Genomic DNA, 27,006 nt, shown 5'->3' with positions numbered 1-27,006 from the left:
TGATGCCCAGTTTGGGTTCCACCAGGGCCACTCAGCTCCTGCCACATTATAACCTTGGTTCAAGCATGGGCAGAAGAGCTGAATTCCAGAGGTGAGATGAGAGTGACAGCCATTGGCATCAAGCCACATTTGACTGAGAATGGCATCAAGGAGTCTCTAGCAAAATTGGAATCAATGGGTGTCAGTAGGCAAACTCTCCACTGGTGGGCGTTATACCTGGCAGGCAGGAATACAGCTGTGGTCAGTCATCTCAGATCCAGGGCATCTCTGCAGGAATTACTCAGCATAGGTCTAACTATCTTGAGTTGCTTTTTCAATAACCTTCCCTCCATGATAAGGTCAGAAGCAGAGATGTTCACCATTGATTGACTCCTCAGATACTGAAGCAGTCCATGTTCAAATGCAACAAGATCTGGACAATATCTAGATTTGGGCTGACAAGTGGCTAGTGACATTCACGCCATACAAATGCTAAGCAATGACTATCACCAATAAGCGACAATCTAACTACCATCCCTTGACATTAAATGATGTTACAATCACTGGATACCCTGTTATCAATATCCTGGGGGTTACAATTGACCAGAAAGTCAACTGGACTCGCCATAGATATACAGTGGCTACAAGAGCAGGTGAGAGGTTAGGAATATTGTGGCGACTAATTCACACCCTGACTCCCCGATGACTGTCCATCATCTACAAGACACACGTCAGCGATGCAATGGAATACTCCCCACTTGCCTGGATGGGTGCAGCTCCAACAACACTCAAGAAGCTTGACATCATCCAGGAAAAAGCAGCTGCTTGATTGGCACTACATTCACAAGCATTCACTCCCTCCACCACCGATACCCAGTAGAAGCAATGTGTACCATCTATAAGGTGCACCCTCCGAACCATGCCTACTTCCATCTAGAAGGACAAGGGCAGCAGATACATGGGAACAACACCCCCTGCAAGTTCCCCTTCAAGCCACTCACTATCCTGACTTGGAAATATATCCCAGTTCCTTTACTTTCACTGGGTCAAAATCCCAGAATTCCCTCATGATTTTTGGGCTGCAACAGTTCAAGAAGGCAGCTCACCACCACCTTCTCAAGGCCAGCTAGGACAGGGCAATAAATATTGGCCCAGCCAGCAATGTCCATGTCCAATGAGTGAATAAAGACAAAGTTTCCTTAGTTTACTATTATTTGCATACTGCCTTTTAGCAACAAGACCAATTGTTTCTCTGCAGTTGTGGTTAAACAAGTTGGGTACGCTTTTATTGAACAAGCAACGTTGTCTCAATGACAATAAAAAAAAACATAAAAACTAGAGAGTAGGCAGTTCAGCCACTTGAGCCTGCTTCACTGTTCATTACGATTATAACTGATCTCATTTTGGCCTCAACTCCACTTTCCTGCCTGCTCTCCATAACCTTTCTACCCATTACTAATTAAAAACATGTCCTTATCTTCCGTAGATAATAAAATGTGAGGCTGGATGAAGACAGCAGGCCCAGCAGCATCTCAGGAGCACAAAAGCTGACATTTCGGGCTTAGACCCTTCATCAGAGATCTGATGAAGTGTCTAGGCCCGAAACGTCAGCTTTTGTGCTCCTGAGATGCTGCTGGGCCTGCTGTGTTCATCCAGCCTCACATTTTATTATCTTGGATTCTCCAGCATCTGCAGTTCACATTATCACTGATCCATATCTTCCTTAAATCTATTCAAAGCTCCAGCACTCACCATACTCTGGGGTAGTAATTTCTGCAGATTCATGACTCTTTGAGAGACTCATGACTCTTTGAGAGAAGCAATTTCTCCTCATTCTGTTTTAAATCTACTGCCCATCATGTTTAAACCATTGCCTTGCATTCCAGATTGACCCACAAGAGGAAACATCCTTCCTGTATCGACTTTGTAAATATCCTTTAGCATCTTATGTATCTCAATTAGATCTCCTTGCATTGTTCTAAACTCCAGAGAGTAGAGTCATAGGGCCACACAACATGGAAGCAGGGCCTTCAATTGAACCAGTCCACATCAAACATAATCCCAAACTAAACTAGTCCCACCTGCCTGCTCTTGGCCCATATCCCTCCAAGCCTTTCTATGTACCTGTCCAAATATCTTTCAAACATTGTAACTGTGCCCGCATCCACCACTTCCTCAGGAATTTGATTCCACATGTGAACTACCATTTATGTAAAAAATTTGCCCCTTATGTCATTTCTAAATCTTTCTCCTCTCACCTTAGAAATATGCCCCCTAGGCTTGAAATCTGCCACCCTAGGGACAAGACACCTACCATTAACCCTATCTGTGCCCCTCATAATTTTACAAACCTCTATAAGGTCATCTCTCAACTTCCTTTGCTTCAGCGAAAAGTATCCCAACCTGTCCAACCTTTCTTTATATCTCAAAATTTCCATGCCTGGAGCATCTTGATAAATCTCTTGTGAACCCTCTCAATCTTAATAATATCCTTACTATAACAGGGAGACCAAAACTGCACACAGTGTTCCAGAAGAGTCCTCACCAATGTCCTGTACAACCTCTAACTTTCTAACTCCTGTACTCAAAGGATTGAGCAATGAAGGCAAGCGTGGGAAACACCTTCTTAATTTCCCTGTCTACACATGATGCAAATGTCAAAGAATTATGTACCTGAATCCCTAGGTGCCTCTGTTCTACTCCACCCAAGGCCCTACATTAATTGTGTAAGTCCTGCCCCAGTAACTGCTCAATCTCTGTTCACAAGACTACCCCCTCATCTCTGCAGCCAATGTACATATCAGCCAGATAGTGAGGAAGAGATATCTCATGAATCGTGAATAACTGCAGACTGCTGGTCAATTTGTATGGTTCTGCTATGAGATTCACAAAAATAGCATGCTGTGCCCAACCTCCCCATGACTCCTAAGAACCTTGCACATTAATTTCCCATTAAATTGGTTGCAGAAAGTTACATTTAATAATTAAAACATGAGTAAATTTTAATGATGCAATAATTGCTAATGACTGCCAATCAGCCTCCCTTTCCAGAAAATAACCCATTACTTCTCTGAAGGTCTTTTCCTTAATAGTCCAAAATTTGAAAAAAATGTCAATTTATAAATTTGTATCTTCTTTTTCCTCACTGCTCCTGTCCCTCCCTCTTCTTCCTTTCTCTCTTCATTCAATCTTTCTTCCCATTGTTTATTTTCATTGTGTTTCTTACATTACAACAGTAAGTAGAACATAGAACTGTGGAGCACAGGAAGGGGCCCTTCAGCCCACAATGTTGTTCCGCATACGACGCCAAATTTAACTAATCTTTTCTGCCTGCCCTACACACTGGTTTAAAGCCCTTTCGGATAGCCAGTGGTCATGAAAATTACTACAATGTTGGGACGCGAAGGCTGCAAAGTGCCTAAGTGGAAAATGAAGTATTCCGCGAGCATGCTTTGAACTTTGTCAGAATGCTGTGGTAGCCCCAGGACCGAACGTTAGCTTGACACCAAGGTGGTTTATTGAAATGACAAGCAACCAGAAGGTCAGGGTCATTCTTACAGATGGAGCAGAGTTCTGAGAAGCAATCATCCAGTGTATGTTTGTTTTCATCAGTGTAAAGGAGATTGCTGTAGAGGAGATTGTTTTATAGCCTGTTCCTGCGGCATTGTCACCTGACACCAGGTTTTACCAAAGGAAATCTTCCCAGCTGCTGAATCGTGCGTGGTTTCCATGCATGCTGCTGATTCCTGGAATTTCCATTGGAATTATCTGGGAAGGAGGAAAAAGTGAGCTGCCATAGATTACGCACAGCTCTGGTTACAATGTTGGGGACGGTATGCTGATGACAGAATCCTAGCCAGCTGTGTCTTAACCTATCAATTGAACTGACCATTTTAAAACATCAAATTCATTCGATTCACTGCCTTTTTATTGAAGGAGGTTTGTTGCTTTCAATCATTTTGATTGCCTGGTTTTCACAAACCAATCCATTTTCTGCCTCTCATTTTAAATTTTTTTTTAACCATGAATGGAGTGCTACATGATCTGTGGTTTGTCAGAGTCTCTGAGACCTCCATTTCTAGACCTTTTTAATTGTTTGCTTCAAACTCTGACATTATCTATTGGGGGAGTGAGGTGCGCTGTGGCCACTAGAAACCCTGACTGGGCACCCCCTCGCCCAGGTTGCCCATTCATGAGTACGATGCTTAGAGAACTATTATTTAATGTTATTTTCCTCCCAGTGTAAATCGCGTGGTCTTGGTACAGCCCACTGGTTATAGGTGAGGGAGAATGATGTCTGATGTTAATATTGATCAATTGGAATCAACCCTATGCCAAGTTCCAGTGGATGTGGCCAGTCAGCATTTTGGAGAGTGGCATGGGGCTGGTATAGGACAGTTGCCAGCACCGGGTCCAAAGGTTAGGCTAAAGCACGAGGTGGCATTGGGCTGTTTCCTGACAAACACTTTCCCAGTGTAGGGACACAAGAAAGGAATGTCTTGAAGCATTGGAGACTGAGGGGCAACCTTATAGAGGTTTACAAAATCATGGACAGGGTGAATAGCCAACGATTTTTTTTCCCAGGTAGGGAAGTCCAGAACTAGAGGACACAGGTTTAAGGTGAGAGGGGAAAGATATAAAAGGGACCCAAGGGGCAGCTTTTCATGCAGAGGGTGGTGTGTGTATGGAATGAGCTGCCAGAGGAAGTGGTGGAGGTGGATACAATTACAACATTTAAAAGGCATTTGGATGGGTATATGAATAGGAAGTGTTTTGAGGGATATTGGCCAAATGCTGGCAAATGGGGCTAGATCAGATTGGGATGTCTGGTCACTGCAGATGAGGTTGGGCCAAAGGGTCTGTTTCTATGCTGAATGACTCCATTAGAGCAGCATGGTAGCTCAGTGGTTAGCGCTGCAGCTTCACACACCAGGGACCCAGGGGTTCCAGCCTCGGGTGACTGTCTCTGCGGAGTTTGCACATTCTCCCTGTGGTGTGTGTGGTTTTTCTCCGGGTGCTTCAGTTTCCTCCCACAGTCCAAAGATGTGCAGGTTAGGTGGATTGGCCGTGGGAAATGCAAGGTTAGGATGGGGGCCTGTGGTGGTTCTGGTTGGGATACTCTTTGGAGGGTTGTTGTGGACCTGATGGGCCTAATGGCCTGCTTCCACACTGTAGGGATTCCCATCACTGTGTGTGAGGCATGGCCAAGAAATTATTTGTATTTGAAAATAATTGCTGATTTCTGCTGCAACATAGAAAACAGGAGCAGGGGTAGGCCATTCAGCCCTCGTAGCCTGTTCCACCATTCAATGTGATCATGGTTGATCATCTAAAACAGTCCACTGCTTCTCATTTCTCCCCATACCCTTTAATACCTTTAGCTTCAAGAACTACACCTAACTCCTTCTTGAAAGCATTCAATGTTTTGGCCTCAACCGTTTTCTTTTGCAGAGGATTTCACAGGCCACCATTCTGCATGTCAGTGGGATTGTGGTTAAATAAAGTGACTGCAGATATAGAATGTTAAGCTTTGAATAAAAGTTAAACATAACTATGGGTTGAGCTCACTGAATGTTAACATTTACATTCATACATCCTGGAATGAAGGTTGTTTGGCTCTAAATCAGGCTCTTGTGGTTATTGCAGGTTGGAGCAACTGGGGTTCAATGCTTTCTTGCAGCTGATGATTGGAGTGCCCCTTGAGATGGTCCATGGGATTATGCGCATTGGGCTGCTGTACTTGGCTGGTGTTCTCGCAGGTAAGCCACTTCTTTGGTAAACCCACACGCTATTGTTTCAATCAGTTAAGTCTCACATACACAATCATAAACACACAGCAGTACTGGGTCTGGCATTTTTCACTGGTTGTTGGGACATGAAAGATTTTGGCTAGGTCACATTTCTTGTCCCTCCCTGTTACCCTGAGACGTTGCAGAATGACCCCAATGTCCTTTTGGTGATGCTGTTCCCACAAAAGTATTTGGTAGAGAAAACCAGGTTGTTAACCCAACGATAATGAATAAATGGCAGTATATAGCCAAAGCACATAGTTTGGAGTTGACAGTATTCCCATGATGTTGCTGCTCTTGTCTGTGTCAGGTTCTGCAGCTGAGTGTTGCTGTCAGAGTAAAGATGGAAAATTACTGCTATAGATCCTGTAAATCCATTGCAGTGAGACAGTGAGGGCCAGAACAGTGAACAAGAAAAGTGTTTTGGCCACTAAGGGTGAGGTTCTTCAGTATTGCTGGTACTGCACCTTCCAAGCAAGCAGTGATGAGTATTTCATCATAATGCTGTGCTGAACATTCAGATACATTACTCTACAATAGTTAGCAGCAACATGCTCACTTCCTTGACTGACACCCATGCAATGCTGCTTGGCTTTCTCTCTGCAGTGAAGACAGAACTGTTCTGTGTGTGTAATTTCTGACTGAAGTTGCAATGTGCTAAAAGGCAAGGCAGGGATCCTGTGGACATCTCAATGAGCACAGAGTGGGTGGGCGCTAACAAAGTAAGCTCTGAGTTGTCAGAGGCACTGTGTGCTGATGTATGAGATGGTTGGCTGTCCTTATTACACAGTGACCTAGCAACAGCACCACGCCATGAGTTCCGAAGCACACTACTGAAATGTTGAACAGTATTCTGAGTTGGTCGCAGATGTTTCCTGACGACAAGGTGTAGCGGATGTTTTGCAAACGCCAACTTCCACAGGGATGGAGAGTGCAGGTGGTCACTGTCCATGGAGGTGTTGGAAGCTTCTGGTCAACCCGGCGTTGCAGACAGCTGCAGCTGATAGCTAACTGTCTTTGATGATCCAAATTTGATGTCAGGATTTGCCGGACTCTAGTTTCTCTCCTACACTAGGGTAAATAGCAACCTACACATGAATGAGTTGAGATTAGTGAGTAGTGAGATATTAATACATGCTGGCAGGGTCCACAGCACACTCCATGGAGGTTCTCAATTGGCCGCTAAAACCTTAAGTGGAAAAATTTTCCCATTCTTGCTGGGTTTTCCCAACTTTCTCGCAATTGTCTATGTCATTCAGTGACTCGGAAAATTCCACTCACAATTTGCTTTTCAGCTCGATGGCCATTGATCAGAATTTTATGTTGTGTCAAAGTCATGCTTGCAGTTAATGTGATAATGGGGTAAATGTGATAATGGGAACTGCAGATGCTGGAGAATCCAAGATAATGAAATGTGAGGCTGGATGAACACAGCAGGCCCAGCAGCATCTCAGGAGCACAAAAGCTGACGTCTCGGGCCTAGACCCTTCATCAGAGAGGGGGATGGGGAGAGGGTTCTGGAATAAATAGGGAGAGGGGGGGAGGCGGACCGAAGATGTATAGAGGAGAAGATAGGTAGAGAGGAGAGTATAGGTGGGGAGATGGGGAGGGGATAGATCAGTCCAGATAGGATGGATAGGTCAAGGAGGCGGGATGAGGTAGGTAGGTGGGAAATGGAGGTGCAGCTTGAGGTAGAAGGAGGGGATAGGTGAGAGGAAGAACAGATTAGGGAGGCGGGGACGAGCTGGGCTGGTTTTGGGATGCAGTGGGGGGAGGGGACGAGCTGGGCTGGTTTTGTGATGCAGTGGGGGAAGGGGAGATTTTGAAGCTTGTGAAGTCCACATTGATACCATTGGGCTGCAGGGTTCCCAAGCAGAATATGAGTTGCTGTTCCTGCAACCTTCGGGTGGCATCATTGTGGCACAGCAGGAGGCCCATGATGGACATGTCGTCTAAGGAATGGGAGGGGGAGTTAAAATGGTTTGCGACTGGGAGGTGCAGTTGTTTATGGCGAACCGAGCGGAGGTGTTCTGCAAAGTGGTCCCCAAGCCTCCGCTTGGATTCCCCAGTGTAGAGGAAGCCACATCGAGTACAGTGGACACAGTATACCACATTGGCAGATGTGCAGGAGAACGTCTGCTTAATATGGAAAGTCATCTTGGGGCCTGGGATAGGGGTGAGGGAGGAGGTGTGGGGGCAAGTGTAGTACTTCCTGCGGTTGCAGGGGAAGGTGCCAGGTGTGGTGGGGTTGGAGGGGAGTGAGGAGCAGACAAGGGAGTCACGGAGAGAGTGGTGTCTCCGGAAAGCAGACAAGGGTGGGGATGGAAAAATGTCTTGGGTGGTGGGGTCGGATTGTAGATAGCGGAAGTGTCAGAGGATGATGCGTTGTATCCGGAGGTTGGTGGGGTGGTATGTGAGGAGAATCTCCCTCTCCCCCACTGCATCCCAAAACCAGCTCAGCTCGTCCACGCCTCCCTAACCTGTTCTTCCTCTCACCCATCCCCTCCTCCCACCTCAAGCCGCACCTCCATTTCCCACCTACCACCTCATCCCGCCTCCTTGAACTGTCCGTCCTCCTCAGACTGACCTATCCCCTCCCTACCTCCCCACCTATACTCTCCTCTTCACCTATCTTCTCCTCTATCCAACTTCGGTCGGCCTCCCCCTCTCTCCCTATTTATTCCAGTTCCCTCTCCCCATCCCCCTCTCTGATGAAGGGTCTAGGCCCGAAACGTCAGCTTTTGTGCTCCTGAGATGCTGCTTGGCCTGCTGTGTTCATCCAGCTTCACACTTTGTTATCTTGGATTCTCCAGCATCTGCAGTTCCCATTATCTCATGCTTGCAGTTAGTGGTTTCTATCTTTTACACTTCAAGAATATTCAACATTCAATATAGAATATTGTTTTTTAAGAAGTTATAGCCGGCTGAAAGTGCTAGTATAACTTAAAACTCAGGCAACTTAATTAACTGGATGATTAAGGATGCAAATGGGTCATTTTGGAAGATATTTGAAGTAGGTAATTGACAAACTATGTCAGCCCTGGTTCACTTTGTTACACATTCACCTCTGTATCATAAGGTTCCAATATCAATTCCCACTCTGGAGCTTGAGCACAAAAATCAAGGCCAACACTCCAGTGTGGATCAGAGGGAGCACTGCCCTGTTGAAAGGGCTGTCCTTTCAGGTGCAACACTGACTAGGCAGGACAGTAGCTCATTGACTGGCCCTGCTGCCTGACGGCACCTAGGGACCGGGGTTTGATTCCAGCTTTAGGCGATAGTCTGTGTGGAGTTTGTACACACTCCCTGTGTCTGCATACGTTTTATCTGGGTCTTCCGGTTTCTTTCCACAGTCCAGAAATGTACAGGGTAAGTGGATTGGCCATGGGAAATGCAGGCGGGTCTCGGTGGACTGCTTTTAGGAGGGTCATTGCGGATCTGATGGGCCAAATGGCCTGCTTCCATACTGTAGGGGTTCTATGATAAACCAAGGCTCTGTCTGCATGCTTAAGCGAATGTTAAAAATCCCAAGGAATTATTTTAAAGGAGAATGAGAGTGTTACACCTGGTAGCAGTCCAAGTTTTAGCTGTCAATCATCAATACGTACAGCAGATTTCCTGGTATTTGGGAGGCTTCCAGGGTGCAAATTAGCTGTATTTCCTACATTATAACCATTGCTCTACTTGGTTGTAAGGAACATTGAAAAGCATCTGATGGTTGTGAGAAGTGCTATATAAATTATTCTGCTTGTGAGACAAGACAGCTCGGATGGTCTGTGCTGCACAGATTGCCCTCCTTTGCCTAACCTTGTCTGCCAACAAATTATGGTTTCATATGAGATTGAAGGAAATCAGGGACATCCCAGAGTAACATATATCAAGCTAATGCCTCTGATAAGGCATGCACTTACATACATGCTTCTTAAAAAGCATGATATGAAAAAATTAGAAAAAAGTTAACAAATTGGAAAATCACCTCTATCACTGCATTGTATTGTGATCACTTTCAGAGAAGCAATGATAACTAAACATCAAGAAGCTTCTTCTGAGAAAAGGAAAACACCACAATTATTCCTGATAACAATAGGAAATTGAGTGAAAGACTGCAGGATGTGTCTAAAATGCTGAATACTGCCCAATAATCCAGTACTGATGACATTTGTGGGATTTTAATTGAACAGTTCAGAGACTAATATGTAAACTCACTAATTTTAATGCTGTGGATAAATGCTTGACATATTTGCGTGAGATTTCTCTTCCACTATTTAATGCAGTTGTTAACTCATCTATTTAAAATGTAGTACAGGAAACATTAAGCATTTGTATGCAATTAAAAGCAGTAATAATTCAACACTTCCAGTGTGAACTCACTCTCAAAGCCACAGATCAGATAGATAGCTAAAACACACTTGTAGCATGGATTCTTTGAGGTTGCATTTCCTTCAAGCACTTTTTAGTGGAATTATATTTTCATGACAACTTACTTATGTGTATCTCCTTCCTCTCTCTTTCATAGCCAGGTAACCTTCCAGTTCCTTTATAAAAGTATGTAATTATTACTATATTAAAAATCATGGTGCCACCCCTTTTGAGCCAGCGAATATCTGTTCCAACTTTCAGACAATGCTCTTAACCAAGAGAGAAATAATGGTAATGGGTGCATTCAACCAGAGAGTATGTGGTTCCCATGGTATTTCTCCTCAACTTTTATTAAAAATGGATAAGCACACTCAACCCCACCCATGTTCAGAATGGCTTAACTAATCTTCCCAATTTGCGGCGCAGGAAGCATTATAAAAAAAGGAGCTCTCAACTTAGAAGTGTCGCTGAGTGCCATCTGCAATGATTATATTCGAAACATACAAAGAACAAGCCTGCCAATCATTCCATTATAGATTTAACTTTTAAAGGCTGACTTTCTCCGTTGCATTTCTGTAAGCCTCCTTTGAATCCTGGGTATTGAATAGGAAACATCATGTACAACTAGGATAACAAGGTGTAAAGCTGGATGAACACATGGGCCAAGCAGCATCAGAGGGGCAAGAAGGCTGACATTTCGGGTCTGGACCCTTCTTCAGAAATGGCGGAGGGGAAGGGGATTCTGAAATAAATAGGGAGAGACTGGGGAGGCATGTATAACTAGAAACCTTTAATCAAAGGCAAAAGGTCTCTTCTTTCAATGTATTAGACGATCAGAGTTCTTGATTTGGCAGAATAATCAACTTTTCTACAGAATTTGATCGTGCCTGATTGGAGACATTTGCAAGTCCCCCCGCTTTTCCTGCATGGTTTAACCCGTCACATTCAGTTCTAGTAAAAAATATTTCACGCCATTGTTTCCTTTATTGTTCATTATTTTCATTAAAATTCTCTTTGTGCATTTAATCGTGCTATCTTCTCCACAGCTGTGTACTCAGCTGAAATCTTGACTCATCAGACATTGATTATAGTTCTCAAGAGGAGCTGTCGTTGCTACAAAGGCTGCCAAGTCTCTGGCACTGGCAGCTTCAAAGCTGCACAAGAATCACCCATTAATTTAAGTGGGTGTCTTCATCAAGAGAACAACTTTAATTTCAATTGCACTTGACACAGTTCAACTCACATGGTGTGAGTGCTGCTTCTGAGTAAAAACTATTGTCCCTTCTGCTCCTATATACTTATTTCCATTTTCCCCCACTCTTCACCCCTATGGAAGGTATTGACTCATAATCTTCATGTGCAGGGCAAATCTTTCCATTTTTCAATTCCATGCCAATGATCTTAGTAGGCTAATAGTTTAGCGCAACATTGTGAGCTGAAGGGTCTGTACTGTTCTATGTTCTATGTTCATTGTAAATCTGTAAGGTGTAATGCAGGCTGTTAACTGGCTACCATCCATTTTATCACATCTCATATAGTCAAAAAGAAACCAGAATGTCAAAACAAAACTATTTAACTGTAGGGGACAACCAAGCCTACCCTGGCTGATTTTTCACTCTGCCTTGCACAGGAAGGGCGAGCCCTACTGCAGCAAATCTTAGAATCTCTACAGTGTGGAAACAGGCCCTTTGGCCCAACAAGTCCACACCGACTCTAGGAGCATCCCACCCTGACCCATTCCCTTCTAACCTACCTAAGCTAAACATCCTTGGATACCATGGGCATTTTAGCACAGCCAATCCACCTAGTCTGCACATCTTCGGACTGTGGGAGGAAACCCATGCAGACACGGGGAGAATGTGCAAACTCCACACAGACAGTCACCTGAGGCTGGAATCGAACCCAGGGCCCTGGTGCTTTGAGGCAGCAGTGCTAACCACTGGGCCACCGTGTGGCCCCTTCTTTTAGCCCACCTGACTACTGTCTAAACACAATAAGGCAAAACAGCAAACTTGAGACCTCAGTGATTTGTATGGCTCAGTTACCATTCCCGCACTGCGTAATTGCCAACTGAATGATTGAGGTAGTGATATGGGTTCGGATTATAAGTAAATAATATCTTATTGCAATACATAGATATATACAAGACTTTTGAATAGGCTTGACAGGGTAGTTACTAAGAGATTATTTCTGCTAGTGGGGGAATCTAACACACAAGCTTTAGAATAGGGGCCAGGTTTTTTAGGGCTGAACCGAGGAGAAATGATTTAATTTAAAGGGTTGTGAATCTGTGGAATTCTTTACCTCAGAGGATTGTGGATGTTCTGACATTGCATGCATTCAAGGTTTGGAAAGACAGATTTCTTGTTTCTGATATCCAGGGAAATGGGGAGTGGGCAGAAAAGTGATGTTGAAGTCAAGGCTCGGTCATATTGTATTAAATGGTGGAGCAAGCCTGATTGGCTGAATGGACATAGATTCATGTAGTTGGACAGCATGGAAACAGACCCTTTGGTCCAATTTGCTGACCAGATATCTTAAACTGATCTAGTGCAATTTGCCAGCATTTGGCATGTATCTCTCTAAACCCTTCCTATTCTTGTACTCATTCGGGTGCCTTTAAATGACATAATTGTGCCATGCTCTACCGCTTCCTCTGGCAACTTCTTCCATGCATGCACCACCTTGTGCATGAACAAGTTGCCCAGTAGGTCTCTTTTATATCTTTTCCCTCTCACCTTAAACCTACGCTGTCTAGTTTGGGACTCCTCTACCCTGGGAAAAAGACCTTGTCTATTCACCCTATCCATGCACCTCATGATTTTATAAACCTCTATAAGGTTACCTATCAGCCTGTGACACACCAGGGAAAATAGCCCCAGCCTATCCAACCTCTCCCTATATATCAAACTCTCCAGTCCCAGCAATATCTTGGTAGATCTCTACTGAACCTGCTCCAATTTAGTTATATTTTTTCTATAACAGGGCAACCAGAACTGCACACAATACTCCAGAAGAAAGCCTCACCAACGTCCGATATAATCTCAACATGACATCCCAACTCCTACACTCAATGGTCTGAGCAATGAAGGCAATCATGCTACACACCTTGTAAACCACCCTGTTCACCAGTGACACTATTTTCAAGGAATTATGTACCTGAGTCCCTAGGTTTGTGTTCAAAAACACTACGTTGCGCCCTGCCATTAACTGTGTAAATCCTGCCCTTATTCGTCCAATAGATTCGTCCAACTGGCCCAGATAAAGATCCCTTTGTAATCTTAAATAACCTTATTCACTGTCCAATATACCATCAATTTTGCTGTCGTCTTCAAACTTACTAACTGTGCCTCCTAAATTCATATCCAAATCAATTATATAAATGACAAACAGCAGTGGACCCAGCATTGGTACCTGCTTGGTCATAGACCTCTAGTCCAATAAACGACCCTTCACTACTACATTCTATCTCCTACCGTAGAGCCAATTTTGTAGCTGATTGGCAAGTTCTGCCTGAATCCCTTGTGAACTAACTTTGCTAACCAGTCTACAATGTGAAACCTTATTAAAGGCTTTACTAAGGTCCATGCAGACAATGCCTCCCACTCCACCCACGTCTGTCTTTTGGGTCACATCCTCAAAAAACTCAACTAGCTTTGTGAGATACAATTGCATGTTAGTATCCAAGTGTGCATAGATGATCAAGATGAGTTGCAAGCTGTTCATGTTATACAACTATATATTGACCTGCTTGTAAGAAAGAATAATGATTTATGGCATAATCAAATAGATAAAAAGATAACATTTGATCCCCAGAACCCACAAGTAATAACTTCTGGAACTGCAAGTGGGATGCAAGGAGTGTAATATCGATTATTTTAAGGTTTGGATTTTGAACTAGTCACTTGTGGGTTTGGTTTCTATCTAAGAAGGGGCCTAATGAATAGCTTGTAATTATTTCTGTAGCTGTGGTGATTTCTTTTGAAATACAACATGATATGGCTACTTCCTGGAGAGGAAAGGGGTTTTGATTCCCTTGGTGAATTTTGTGAATGAACAATATACAATTACGCATAAGGTTTCAGATAAAAAAGATCTAGGTTTATTTGCTAGTTTATGGGAAACACGCATAGTTAGGGAAAAGATTCTTCAGTTTCAGTTCACATGTTCAGAAATCTTGGCTGAAGCTGGACATGTAAGAGAGTTGTTTCTGAAGAAGGCAGTAGTTAGCACTGATAACAAAGTGTGGGGCTGGAAGAACACAGCAGGCCAAGCAGCATCTTAGGAGCACAAAAGCTGACGTTTTGGGCCTAGACCCTTCATCAGAAGCAAAAGTAGTTACCACTGTTAAGAAATATGTTACCTCAGTGTAAGGAGTTAGTTTGGAAGTTTCAAATTAGAAGTGTTTGGTTCAGTGCTGAAAGGGTTATTTGAAGTTGAGAAAATTTAAATTCAGTTGTATGAAAACTCAAAGATGAGGCTATCAGATTCTTAAAACTGGGAATTGAAGCCATAGTGAAATTAATCTCTATAGATGTGATAAAGAAGGGAATTCTCTCTGATGCCAGCACTATAAAAGACTGCTGAAAAACTTAACAGAATAATAGATTATTTAACTACTAAACAGCAACTATTAAAACATAGTGACATGCCATATCCACACACTTGGCAAAGACAAATTTAGCAAAATAGATTGTCTCACATACAATTCTCTAGTCCAAGAGGAAAGAACATCAAGGGAAAATTCTGGCAGAGAGACAAAAGTCAAACATTTTGCTGTAACAGGGAAAGATGGAGCAGTTTAAAAGCGTCAAAAACTATTGAAAGCAAAATTTAACACTGGGTTTGTGGGAACCTGATTCCACCCATTCATGTTGCTTCTACTGTTCTAACTTTTAAAATAAACCCAAAGGCCTCACAAGTTATTTACTTTCTTGGCTTGGAATAGACCACTCTGTGCCTCTGTCTCAACCTATATTCATAAAAATAACCAGGACCAAAAAACACCTTTTAAATGTACAGTATTGTCATAGCAAGATTTTTTTTAAAAGAGCTGCAAGCTGCAATTAAAATTATTTATGTGATTAAACTTATGAAATTACAATGGCAAATGATGAATGTCATTTTAGCTGATGGAAGAACCAGCTTTTAAAAACTCTGATTTTAATGGTACTATGTTGCCTTCCTGTTAACATTCTGAAATAGGTTAATAATGAGTAGCTATCACTGTTTCTATGATACATTCTAATCAGATGGGTTATGTTTAGAATAATAGGCACTGGAAAGCTACCTTCAAATTATAAGGCTACTTCAGATGATGCAATTACACCACAAAAGCAAAACAATTATAGGTAACTTCTTGACCTACAAGATGATTGTACAGTCTTGTTATGGGTGTCTGTCACCTTATTACTTCTAATATAGGATGTCTAGCTTTTAGGATTTTTCCTTTTGAAGGAGGATTGTTACATCAGGAGGGAGTGTCATGGTAGACGGTAGCTATCAAAAGACCCCATGTTGTGTGGTTTATGACTGACCTCTCACAACACAATGTGAAATCGATATAGCTGATTTTTCTTGAGAAACGATCTCAAGTTGGTTTTCATGATTTCTGGCTGCAGACAATGGAACTGGTTTTCACAGCCTCCATCTGTCGGGAAGTGGGTGGCATTAGGTCTAATGATAGCAGGCACCACCTATAACCCAGCTCCTGCTCAAAGCAAGGCCACTGCCATTTTTGTTGAGCATTTTACATGGGCTCCCATTTAAAGCTTCCTGCTTCTAACATGCTTATCAGTCCCTTGTACCTGATTGTAATTTTGAGGTATGAATGGATAGAATACGTGCTGCCCCTTGACATGAAGCATTACATGGTTCCTAAGGGCAGTGCTGCTGGCTACTCAGCCAACAGCTCATGGATGTTTCTCAGTGAATTCTCTGGGACATGTGTATTCAGCCCTTCAGCCCATTCATGTCCCTTATCTCCCACAATCGCCTCACGTCTCCCCTAAAGATTCATCAGACTCTGCATTTTCCCAATTCCAATTGCTTCAGAATTGAGGCAAAAATCGAATGGCTTGGATCTTGTGTCAAGAACATCAGACAGATGGCTCAAATAATGTCTCCTTGTTCAAACATGCACCTTGTTCAAGCAGCTTATTTGGGAGTTTGTGTTGTAATAAGAGGTTATCTGTCATGGACTTTGTTGTTTGTTTGCTCTTAGAAAGGGAGGAATACAGAGCATCTGATAATGGGCTAATATTCAACAGGATCTGGCTTCTCCTGGGGTCAAGACACAGACTATAATAAGACCATAAGATGTAAGAGCAGAAGTAGGCCATTCAGCCCATTGGGTCTGCTCTGACATTCAATCAGGCCACGGCTGATGTCATAATTTGCTACTCCATTTTCTTGCCTTTTCCCCATAACCTTTGATGCCCTTAATCATAAACAATCTGTCTATTTCAACCTCGAATATATTTAATGATCTGGCCTCAACAGCCCTTTGCAGTAAATAATTCCACCCATATCCTCAGAGAAGAAATTTCTCCTCATCTCTAGCTCAATTGGGAGACAATGGCCTAGTGGTATTATCGCTGGACTGTTAATCCAGAGACTCAGATAATGTTCTAGGGACCTGGGTTCGAATACTGCCACGGCAGCTGGTGGAATTTGAATTCAATAAATATCTGGAGTTAACAATCTAATGATGACAGTGAATCCATTGTTGATTGTCATCTGGTTCAGTAATGGCCTTCAGGGAAGGAAACTGCTATCTTTACCTGGACTGGCCTACATGTGACTCTAGACTCGCAGCAATGTTGTTGACTCTTAACTGCCCTTGGGGCGATTAGGGATGAGCAATAAATACTGCCTAGCCAGCGACACCCTCATCCCGTGAATGAATAAAGAAACTATTCTGGTGTTATGCCCTCTGGTATTACCACAGTCTGACATCCAGTTAACACCAAATGATCTGTAAGGTTTTGGAAAAGGCTGAATAAGATGTTGGCCAAAAGGAGATGGATGAAAGGTCAATGCACACACGAGGCATAGATATAGGGTTGGGTCTGATCTTTATATCTAGATTAGGGAAAATGGTTTCAGTGTAATAATGGGCTGTTTGCAATTGCTTCCATTTCAGCAGCATGTAATCAGTTGAACTCTACATGTTTGTATTACACACTCTCAGGAAAAATGCCAGCTGATATGGTTTTGCGAGATCAGAGGATTACGCTCTTATTGCTGATGAGACCTGCCAGGAAATTCAACCAATTCCCCATTGAAGGAGCAGGTGGTTGATGTTGGATTACTGCCACAGGGAATGGACTGGAGGATTTATAGACTCACCAGAGCTTAGTTCTTCCCTTAGCGTTTGTGTTTCTAAACTTAAGATTGACAGATATCCACAATTTTGGCCCTGGTCACACCAGCTGCAAAATCTCCTACCGCACTACAGTTCGCCTCTCCTTTCCTTTACTGTTACTTGCCCCTCACCATCTACTGATCACCCCCTCCTTTCTTTACCTGTCTCTAAGCTGTGGCTAGTGAGCTTCCACATTGTCCTGTTGGCCAGGCTGTACCTTGTCAACACAACTTACTGCTCGCAATTATTTTTGTTTTATCTCGTTTTGGACGTACTGTCGCTGGCAAATTTGTTGTCTAACCTTAACTACCCTTGAGATGATTGACTTGCTAAGCCTTTTCAGAGGGCAGTGAAGAAGCAACTGCAGTGCTGTGGGTCTGAAGTCATATTGACTAGACCATGTAAAGGAGCAAGTTTATTTCCCTTAAGGTTATTTGTAAACCAGATGAATTTTTATTCATATTATTCATTCATCACTGAGACTAGTTTTACATTCCAAATGTATTAATTGAATTTAAATGCCCCTTGCTGCTGTGTGGGACTTGAATCTGTGTTCTCAGAACATTAGACTGGATTACTAGCCCAGCGATTTTACCAAAACACAGCCATTTTCTCAATTTCAGTACAGATCGAATCTCGTTGCTTTTGCTCAAGGATTATACTGCACATATCAAATGCCTTTGTCTGTACAGTTTGTTTTTCGGGGGATAGACAGCTTGTTTGCAATGCAGAGTGACACCAACGCTGCACATTTTATTCCTGCTAAGGTTATGCAAAAGTCCTATCTCAACCTCTGCACTCTCCAGAGGTACACTGACTGTCAGGTTGAACTGCCACAGACATCTCTCACTACGGAGAGAGCCAACTTCCGGGATTACGGCAGCTTACTACTTTATTCTTAAAGAAAATAGGGATGTGTAACTTTTCGGTTTGACTGCAGTGTTCTCCCAATTGGAAGCTCATGCATTTCACCTGCCATCACCCACACCGATGCGACTGATGACCGAGACCTCCTTCTTCCACTGTAATGCCAAATGATGGTGTTCCAATACGTTGCACCGTATATTACCCTCAGACCCTTCCTTTTCCAGGGCATTGATTAAAGGATTAAGATTGAAATTCAGCAAATGAGCTAATGAAAGCTGCAACAAAACATTGGAAAGACATTTTTACGGTGTCTATAGAAAGGAGTTATTTTGCTCGTATTAAGTGCAATTACATAAGTGCTGACTGCCAACTAACTGACCTCAGTTGATAACAGCAGAAAGCAACATTTTTTTAGTGAGTGCCAGCCAGTAACAGGACATTGTCTTCAACAAGTGACATCAGTAGAAATAGCATAAATTACCGCTAACTGATATTATTAAAGGCACTGCATTTATTTTATGCCTTTAGAATTGACGTGCACATTTGAGCTGGAGATTTTGGGATATCATTGGTATATTTATCTCCATTTATTTTCAATGGGACTTACATTTATTCAGTGTTATCTAAGTTTACAAAGAGATCTTAATCAATTGGGCCAATTAGCTGAAGAGCAGCGCACGGAGTTTAATTTGGATAAATGCAAGGCATTGCATTTTGGTAAAGCAAACAAAGGCAACATTTATACAATTATAAGTAAGGCCAGAGTTGTAGAACAGAGAGGCCTAGGGGTTCAGGCCCATAATTCTTTGAAATTTGCATCATATATAGATAGGATGGTTAAGAAGGCATTTGGCATGTTGTTCAGACCTTTGAGTACAGGAGTTGGGACGTCATATTGAAGTTGTACAGGATGTTGGTGGGGTCTCTTCTGGAGTACTGTGAGCAGTTCTGGTCACCCTACTATCAAGATGGAGAGGGCTCAGAAAAAAATTACCAGGATGACCATTATGGTCAGCATGGACTGGTGGGACTGATAGGTCTGCTTCTGTGCTGCATGACTCTATGAATAGGCACTTAGAGCAGATTTAAGCTGAGATGGGTGGTACAGTGGTTCACACTGCTGCTTCACAGTGCTGCGGACATGGGTTTGATCCCAGCCTTGGGTGACTGTGTGGAGCCTGCATGTTCTTCCCATTTCTGCTGGATTCCCTGGTTTCTTCTTGCAACCTGAAGATGGTGCAGCTCAGGTTGACTGATATTATTTTGAGTCTAAGGCTTAGTATATTGACTCTGTTTCTCTCTCCACAGATGCTGCCAGACTTGTTGAGTTTCCCTGGGGTTCTCTGTGTTGTTTCAGGTTTCCAGCATCCGCAATATTTTGTTCAGTGACTTCTACAATGCTTCAACACTAAAGTCTATGAAAGTGTGCAACATTTTTGTAAGATGAAATCCAGTTGAGATACTGATGCACAGTCTCACAAGTTCACCAAGATTCTCGGTGTCAATTTCCCACAGAGTTAATTCTCAGTTGTGTAGACAAGGGAGGCACATCTTTGAATGGGTAGGACAGGCATTTCTGTACAACAAGGTGTGAGATAATTGGAGAGATATTTACCCTGAAAGCTGCATTTAAACTCTCAAGCAGACACATTATAGGTTGACACTGAGAGAACTTGCCAGAAGATAGTGAGAGAGGCAAACTACAAATTATTACCTTAAGACAAGCAGAGTCAAAATGAACAAAAAAAAAGGCAACAGTAGCTAGCAATAATTAAAATCATTACAAGGTTCAACATTCAACATCACTTGAATTGATGTATTTTTAAAGAAAAAATACATTTTTCAAAAACTGTTTTAACAATTAGTGGTAAGTAAGTTCTGTCTGGTAACACTGAATCCACTCTGGGGTGGTTCCCGCAGATTGGAAAACAGCCAATGTGATGCCACTGTTTAAAAAAGGAAGGTGACAAAAAGCAGGTAACTACAAGCCAATTAGCTTAGCTTCAGTAGTGGGGAAAATGCATGAATCAATCATTAAGGAGGAGAATAGCAAGACATCTGGATATAAATTATCCCATTGGGAACACCCAGCATGGGTTCATGAAGGGTAGGCCATGTTTAACTAATTTGGCGGAATTCTTTGAGGATATTACTTTTAGGGTGGACAGTGGGGAACCTGTGGATGTGGTGTATCTGGATTTCCAGAAGGCATTTGACAAAGTGCCACACCAAAGGCGCATGATATTACAGCTAATGAATTGGCATGGATAGAGGATTGGTTGACCAGTAGAAAGCAAAGAGTAGGGGTAAATGTGATAATGGGAACTGCAGATGCTGGAGAATCCAAGATAACAAAGTGTGGAGCTGGATGAACACAGCAGGCCAAGCAGCATCTCAAGAGCACAGAAGCTGACATTTCGGGCCTAGACCCTTCATCAGAGAGGGGGATGGGGGGAGGGAACTGGAATAAATAGGGAGAGAGGGGGAGGTGGACCGAAGATGGAGAGTAAAGAAGATAGGTGGAGAGAGTGTAGGTGGGGAGGTAGGGAGGGGATAGGTCAGTCCAGGGAAGACGGACTGGTCAAGGAGGTGGGATGAGGTTAGTAAGTAGCTGGGGGTGCGGCTTGGGGTGGGAGGAAGGGATGGGTGAGAGGAAGAACCAGTTAGGGAGGCAGAGACAGGTTTGACTGGTTTTGGGATGCAGTGGGTGGGGGGGAAGAGCTGGGCTGGTTGTGTGGTGCAGTGGGGGGAGGGGATGAACTGGGCTGGTTGAGGGATGCAGTAGGGGAAGGGGAGATTTTGAAACTGGTGAAGTCCACTTTGATACCATATGGCTGCAGGGTTCCCAGGCGGAATATGAGTTGCTGTTCCTGCAACCTTCGGGTGGCATCATTGTGGCAGTGCAGGAGGCCCATGATGGACATGTCATCAAGAGAATGGGAGGGGGAGTGGAAATGGTTTGCGACTGGGAGGTGCAGTTGTTTGTTGCGAACTGAGCGGAGGTGTTCTGCAAAGCGGTCCCCAAGCCTCCGCTTGGTTTCCCCAATGTAGAGGAAGCCGCACCGGGTACAGTGGATGCAGTATACCACATTGGCAGATGTGCAGGTGAACCTCTGCTTAATGTGGAATGTCATCTTGGGGCCTGGGATGGGGGTGAGGGAGGAGGTGTGGGGACAAGTGTAGCATTTCCTGCGGTTGCAGGGGAAGGTGCCGGGTGTGGTGGGGTTGGAGGGCAGTGTGGAGCGAACAAGGGAGTCACGGAGAGAGTGGTCTCTCCGGAAAGCTGACAGGGGAGGGGATGGAAAAATGTCTTGGGTGGTGGGGTCGGATTGTAAATGGCGGAAGTGTCGGAGGATAATGCGTTGTATCCAGAGGTTGGTAGGGTGGTGTGTGAGAACGAGGGGGATCCTCTTGGGGCGGTTGTGGCGGGGGCGGGGTGTGAGGGATGTGTCGCGGGAAATGCGGGAGACGCGGTCAAGGGCGTTCTCGATCACCGTGGGGGGAAAGTTGCGGTCCTTAAAGAACTTGGACATCTGGGATGTGCGGGAGTGGAATGTCTTATCGTGGGAGCAGATGCGGCGGAGGCGGAGGAATTGGGAATTGGGAATAGGGGATGGAATTTTTGCAGGAGGGTGGGTGGGAGGAGGTGTATTCTAGGTAGCTGTGGGAGTCGGTGGGCTTGAAATGGACATCAGTTACAAGCTGGTTGCCTGAGATGGAGACTGAGAGGTCAAGGAAGGTGAGGGATGTGCTGGAGATGGCCCAGGTGAACTGAAGGTTGGGGTGGAAGGTGTTGGTGAAGTGGATGAACTGTTCGAGCTCCTCTGGGGAGCAAGAGGCGGCGCCGATACAGTCATCAATGTACCGGAGGAAGAGGTGGGGTTTGGGGCCTGTGTAGGTGCGGAAGAGGGACTGTTCCACGTAACCTACAAAGAGGCAGGCATAGCTGGAGCCCATGCGGGTGCCCATGGCCACCCCCTTAGTCTGTAGGAAGTGGGAGGAGTCAAAAGAGAAGTTGTTGAGTGTGAGGACGAGTCAAAAGAGAAGTTGTTGAGTATGAGGACGAGTTCAGCTAGGCGGATGAGAGTGTCGGTGGAGGGGGCCTGGTCGGGCCTGCGGGACAGGAAGAAGCGGAGGGCCTTGAGGCCATCTCCATGCGGAATGCAGGTGTACAGGGACTGGACGTCCATGGTGAATATGACGTGTTGGGGGCCAGGGAATTGGAAGTCCTGGAGGAGGTGGAGGGCGTGGGTGGTGTCACGGACGTAGGTGGGGAGTTCCTGGACCAAAGGGGAGAAAATGGAGTCCAGATAGGTGGAGATGAGTTCGGTGGGGCAGGAGCAGGCTGAGACGATGGGTCGACCAGGGCAGGCAGGTTTGTGGATTTTGGGAAGGAGATAGAAACGGCCGTGCGGGGTTGGGGAACAATGAGGTTGGAGGCTGTGGGTGGGAGGTCCCCTGAGGTGATGAGGTCGTGAATGGTGTTGGAGATGATGGTTTGGTGCTCGGGTGTGGGGTCATGATCGAGGAGGCGGTAGGAGGTGGTGTCGGAGAGTTGGCGTCTGGCCTCGGCGATGTAGAGGTCAGTGCGCCATACTACCACTGCGCCACCCTTGTCTGCGGGTTTGATGGTGAGGTTGGGGTTGGAGCGGAGGGAGCGGAGGGCTGCCCGTTCTGCGGGGGAGAGGTTGGAGTGGGTGAGAGGGGTGGAGAGGTTGAGGCGGTTAATGTCTCGACGGCAGTTGGAGATGAAGAGGTCGAGGGAGGGTAGGAGGCCTGGGGGTGGTGTCCAGGAGGAGGACTTGTGTTGGAAGCGGGTGAAGGGGTCAGTGGAAGGAGGGTTGGGTTCCCGGTTGAAGAAGTAGGCATGGAGGCGAAGACGGCGGAAAAACTGCTCTATGTCCGACCGTGACTGGTATTCGTTGATGTGTGGTTGTAGGGGGACAAAGGTGAGCCCCTTGCTAAGGACTGACCGTTCGTCCTCAGTCAGTGGGAGGTCTGGGGGGATGGTGAAGATGCGGCAGGGCTCAGTGTAGCTGTCTCCTCTGGGGTTGCAGGCTGTGGAGGCTGTTAAGCAGCATCTTAGGAGCACAAAAGCTGACGTTTTGGGCCTAGACCCTTCATCGGAAGAGGGGGCTGGGGAGAGGGTTCTGAAATAAATAGGGAGAGAGGGGGAGGTGGATCGAAGATGGATAGAGGAGAAGATAGGTGGAGAGGAGACAGACAAGTTAAAGGGGCGGGGATGGAGCCTGTAGAGGTGAGTGTAGGTGGGGAGGTAGGGAGGGGATAGGTCTGTCCAGGGAGGATGGACAGGTCAAGGGATAAGGTTAAGAGGTAGGGAGTGGAGCTGCGGCTTGAGGTGGGAGGAAGGGATTGGTGAGATGAAGAACAGGTTAGGGAGGTGGGGACGAGCTGGGCTGGTTTTGGGATGCAGTGGGGGGAGGGGAGATTTTGAAGCTCGTGAAATCCATTTTATCTCACCTATCCTCTCCTCCCACCTCTAGCCGCACCTCCATTCCCTACCTACAAACCTTATCCCACCCCCTTGACCTGTCCATCCTTCCCGGACTGACCTATCCCCTCCCTACCTCCCCACCTATACTCACTTCTACAGGCTCCATCCCCACCCCTTTAACTTGTCTGTCTCCTCTCCACCTATCTTCTCCTCTATCCATCTTCGATCCACCTCCCCTTCTCTCCCTATTTATTTCAGAACCCTCTCCCCATCCCCCTCTTCTGATGAAGGGTCTAGGCCCAAAACGTCAGCTTTTGTGCTCCTAAGATGCTGCTTGGCCTGCTGTGTTCATCCAGCTCCACACTTTGTTATCTCGGATTCTCCAGCATCTGCAGTTCCCATTACCCCCCCACAAATGGTTGAAGCTACCTTGGTTGAATGTTTTTAAGGCAAGGCTAGATAAATTTTTGAACAGTAAAGGAATTAAGGGTTATGGTGGGTGGGCAGGTAAGTGGAGCTGAGTCTCAAAAAGATCAGCCATGATCTTATTAAATGGTGGTGCAGACTCGAGGGGCCAAATGGCCTACTCCTGCTCCTAATGTTTTTATGTCTGAATAGGAAAGGTCTGGGGGGATATGGGCCAGGAGTAGGAAGGTGGGACTAGTTTAGTTTGTGATTATGTTCGGCTTGGACAGAAGTTTGCTCTATGGTTCACTGAGGAAACCACTGTCCTTTCCTGGCCTGGCCTTGGTGTAATTCCAAAACCACAGTAATGTTGTTGAGTCTAAACTCCTCCTCCACCTCCTCAGGCAAGGAATGTAATGCTCACATCCTGTGAAAGAATATAAAAGAAAAACTCAAAGAGATCATCCTCAGAAAGCCATGTTGCTACCAATCCTGTGATTGATCCTTGCTCCGTTTCCATTGGAAACTAGCTAAACTAATCTGAACTTTACGTGACAGTGAAAGCTGCAATTCATTCATGGCACTCTGTTGTAAACAGCAAGATTCCCCGTCTCTGATCAATACCAATAACCTACTTAATTAATATTTTCTGTTTCATCTTTGATTGAAGTATGGAGAGTGCTTCCTGTCAGTCCCCATGCTGTATTTATAGGTGCTAAATGCCTGTATGCTTCCTGACATTATCAAGCCCTTCAATTACACAGGAAACTGATCATCATTATTTTGTGTCTGCCAGAGCCACGTCTCACCAGCCGAGGTATTCATGGAGGTTATGTTGCATATCTGAGTGTAACAACAGAGAGATCAGTTCAGTTTTGGCACAATTTAATGATAAATGATATTTAGCTGACTTTCACCAAGCAGTCACGTCCGCAACAGAGCTCACTCCCCTGTTTAATAACCCACTGGCGAACTGGCTTTGACGTAGGCTGAAGGCTCAGCTCTGGTGATATAATCATTCAAAGCAGTGAACCTGTTAAGAGACACACGCTGGTTCCCCACTGCAGATCACAGCAGTACTTGAGGCATTTGCCCTGGTGAGGAATCACCTGTCCAGTCACGCTCCATTGCAAACATTTCAACACCTCAGACATCATCCTTCGACACAAGGAATGGACAGGCCTGTCACACACGATTATTTAATGAGTATTAGATTTTCAGGACAGAATTATCACCTTGCAACGTCGAATGTGTGTGCTGTTTCTGCCAGTGGGTGCAGTGTTCTGGGCACATGCCCAGTGCACACTCTAGCAAGGTCTGTGTTCCCTAGTTGCAAAAAAAAACTCATGGTTGCGCTAATGCCAATGAATAACATTTACCTTGCTTTTTGAACATGCCAATTGTTGACTGTAATTGTACATTGTATGCTGATGCAGACAACACATGCCTGAAGAACAGTGAGGGAGAATTAATTGAATCTGCTTCAGTATTCCGGCTGACTCTAATGGGTTTAATCATTTGTAGGCCAATGCCATTTCATTTAATTAGTCAGCTCATGGGCTATTTTTTCAGCTGTGACCAATGAGAATCTGTTGACAATTATTCCAAGTACTGTCTTTGTAGTTACCTGCCACACATGCGTATCTCTCACAAGTGCTAGGTAGCTGTAATGCACTGGCTGTAATGTTAGCTCAACATGCAGAATGTCCCCTGTTTGAAACCAGGCAGAAGTTTTTATATTAGTTGTTTTTGATGCAGTGGTAGTGCCTCTACCTCTGGACTGGAAGGCCTTGAATTAAGTTCCATTTGCTCTACTGCCATATTCTAATATGTGGGGACAGGGTTGATATAAAGGTCTATGAAACTCAGATAGAGGGGCTCTTGTGGCATAGTGGTAGTGCCTCTATCTCTGAACCAGGAGGCTTTGGTTCAAGTCCGCCCTGCTCTGGAGGTCCCTGTAAGGTAGTCATAAGCCCTGGTAATGTTTAAGAATTATTTAGATACATGATCGTGATGCCCAGGTACGCGAGGTCAAGTGCCCGAAAATGGGATTACGACAGTTCAGTGATACCAAAGCGTGGAGCTGGATGAACACAGCAGGCCAAGCAACATCTTCAGAGCAGGACAGCTGACGTTTTAGGCCTAGACCCTCTGATGGAGATCCAGAGACAATGAAAGTTTCCTTCTCTTTACCTCTTCGCATCTGCCAACCTTATCACGACAGCACTCTGGCTGGAAGCATGATTACTGCCTGCTGGACCAAACATTGCCATTTGGAACACTGGTAGTGAGAATCTCTCAATCATTCATGTCGATGATTCTGTGCTTCAAGTAGTGCTTATTTAGAGTTGTCTTCCTCTTCTGCTGGAAGGCTGGCCATTTGAGAAAACAGCATGGTTTTATTTATTTTGGTGGGGAGACATTTTTTACTGTCCAGTAACAGCGTCCAAGTCCCTTGTAGTTGATTTTGTCGGCATTTTGTCTGAATATCTGTGGAGCTGGATTTAAAGACACTAACATTTTTTTCATGGTTCTCACATTGAATCTAGAGAACATGGGAGAAGCTTTGCTGATGATATGTCTCTAGTGGTCTTTGTGTCACTGATGCACATGCCAGGTTGCAGTGCAATGCAGAAGTATCATGATAGCAACAGTTCTCTATACGGGGGACAGGGGTTCGGTTAGCTAGACAGCTGGCTTGTGATCAAGAGTGATGCCAAGTATGTGCATTCACTTTTTACACTAGCTGATGTTCCAAACTTCTTGGCATCATCCCCTGCCTGAGG

General features: G+C 44.7%; 1 protein-coding gene across 3 annotated transcripts in view; it reads left to right on the top strand.

Annotated features, from left to right (window-relative positions):
- rhbdl1 (rhomboid, veinlet-like 1 (Drosophila)) overlaps positions 1 to 27,006 on the top strand; it is a 239,275-nt gene that overhangs the window by 181,046 nt on the left and 31,223 nt on the right. For all 3 annotated transcript variants that reach the window (XM_048551678.2, XM_048551681.2, XM_048551679.2), the window contains one exon: positions 5,626 to 5,738. In XM_048551678.2, the coding sequence (XP_048407635.1) occupies positions 5,626 to 5,738 (113 nt within the window). The remainder of the gene's footprint in view (positions 1 to 5,625; positions 5,739 to 27,006) is intronic.

This window comes from Stegostoma tigrinum, chromosome 23, assembly GCF_030684315.1.
Source record: "Stegostoma tigrinum isolate sSteTig4 chromosome 23, sSteTig4.hap1, whole genome shotgun sequence".
In the NCBI taxonomy this organism is placed as follows: Eukaryota; Metazoa; Chordata; class Chondrichthyes; order Orectolobiformes; family Stegostomatidae; genus Stegostoma; species Stegostoma tigrinum.
This window is presented reverse-complemented; position numbering and strand designations above follow the sequence as displayed.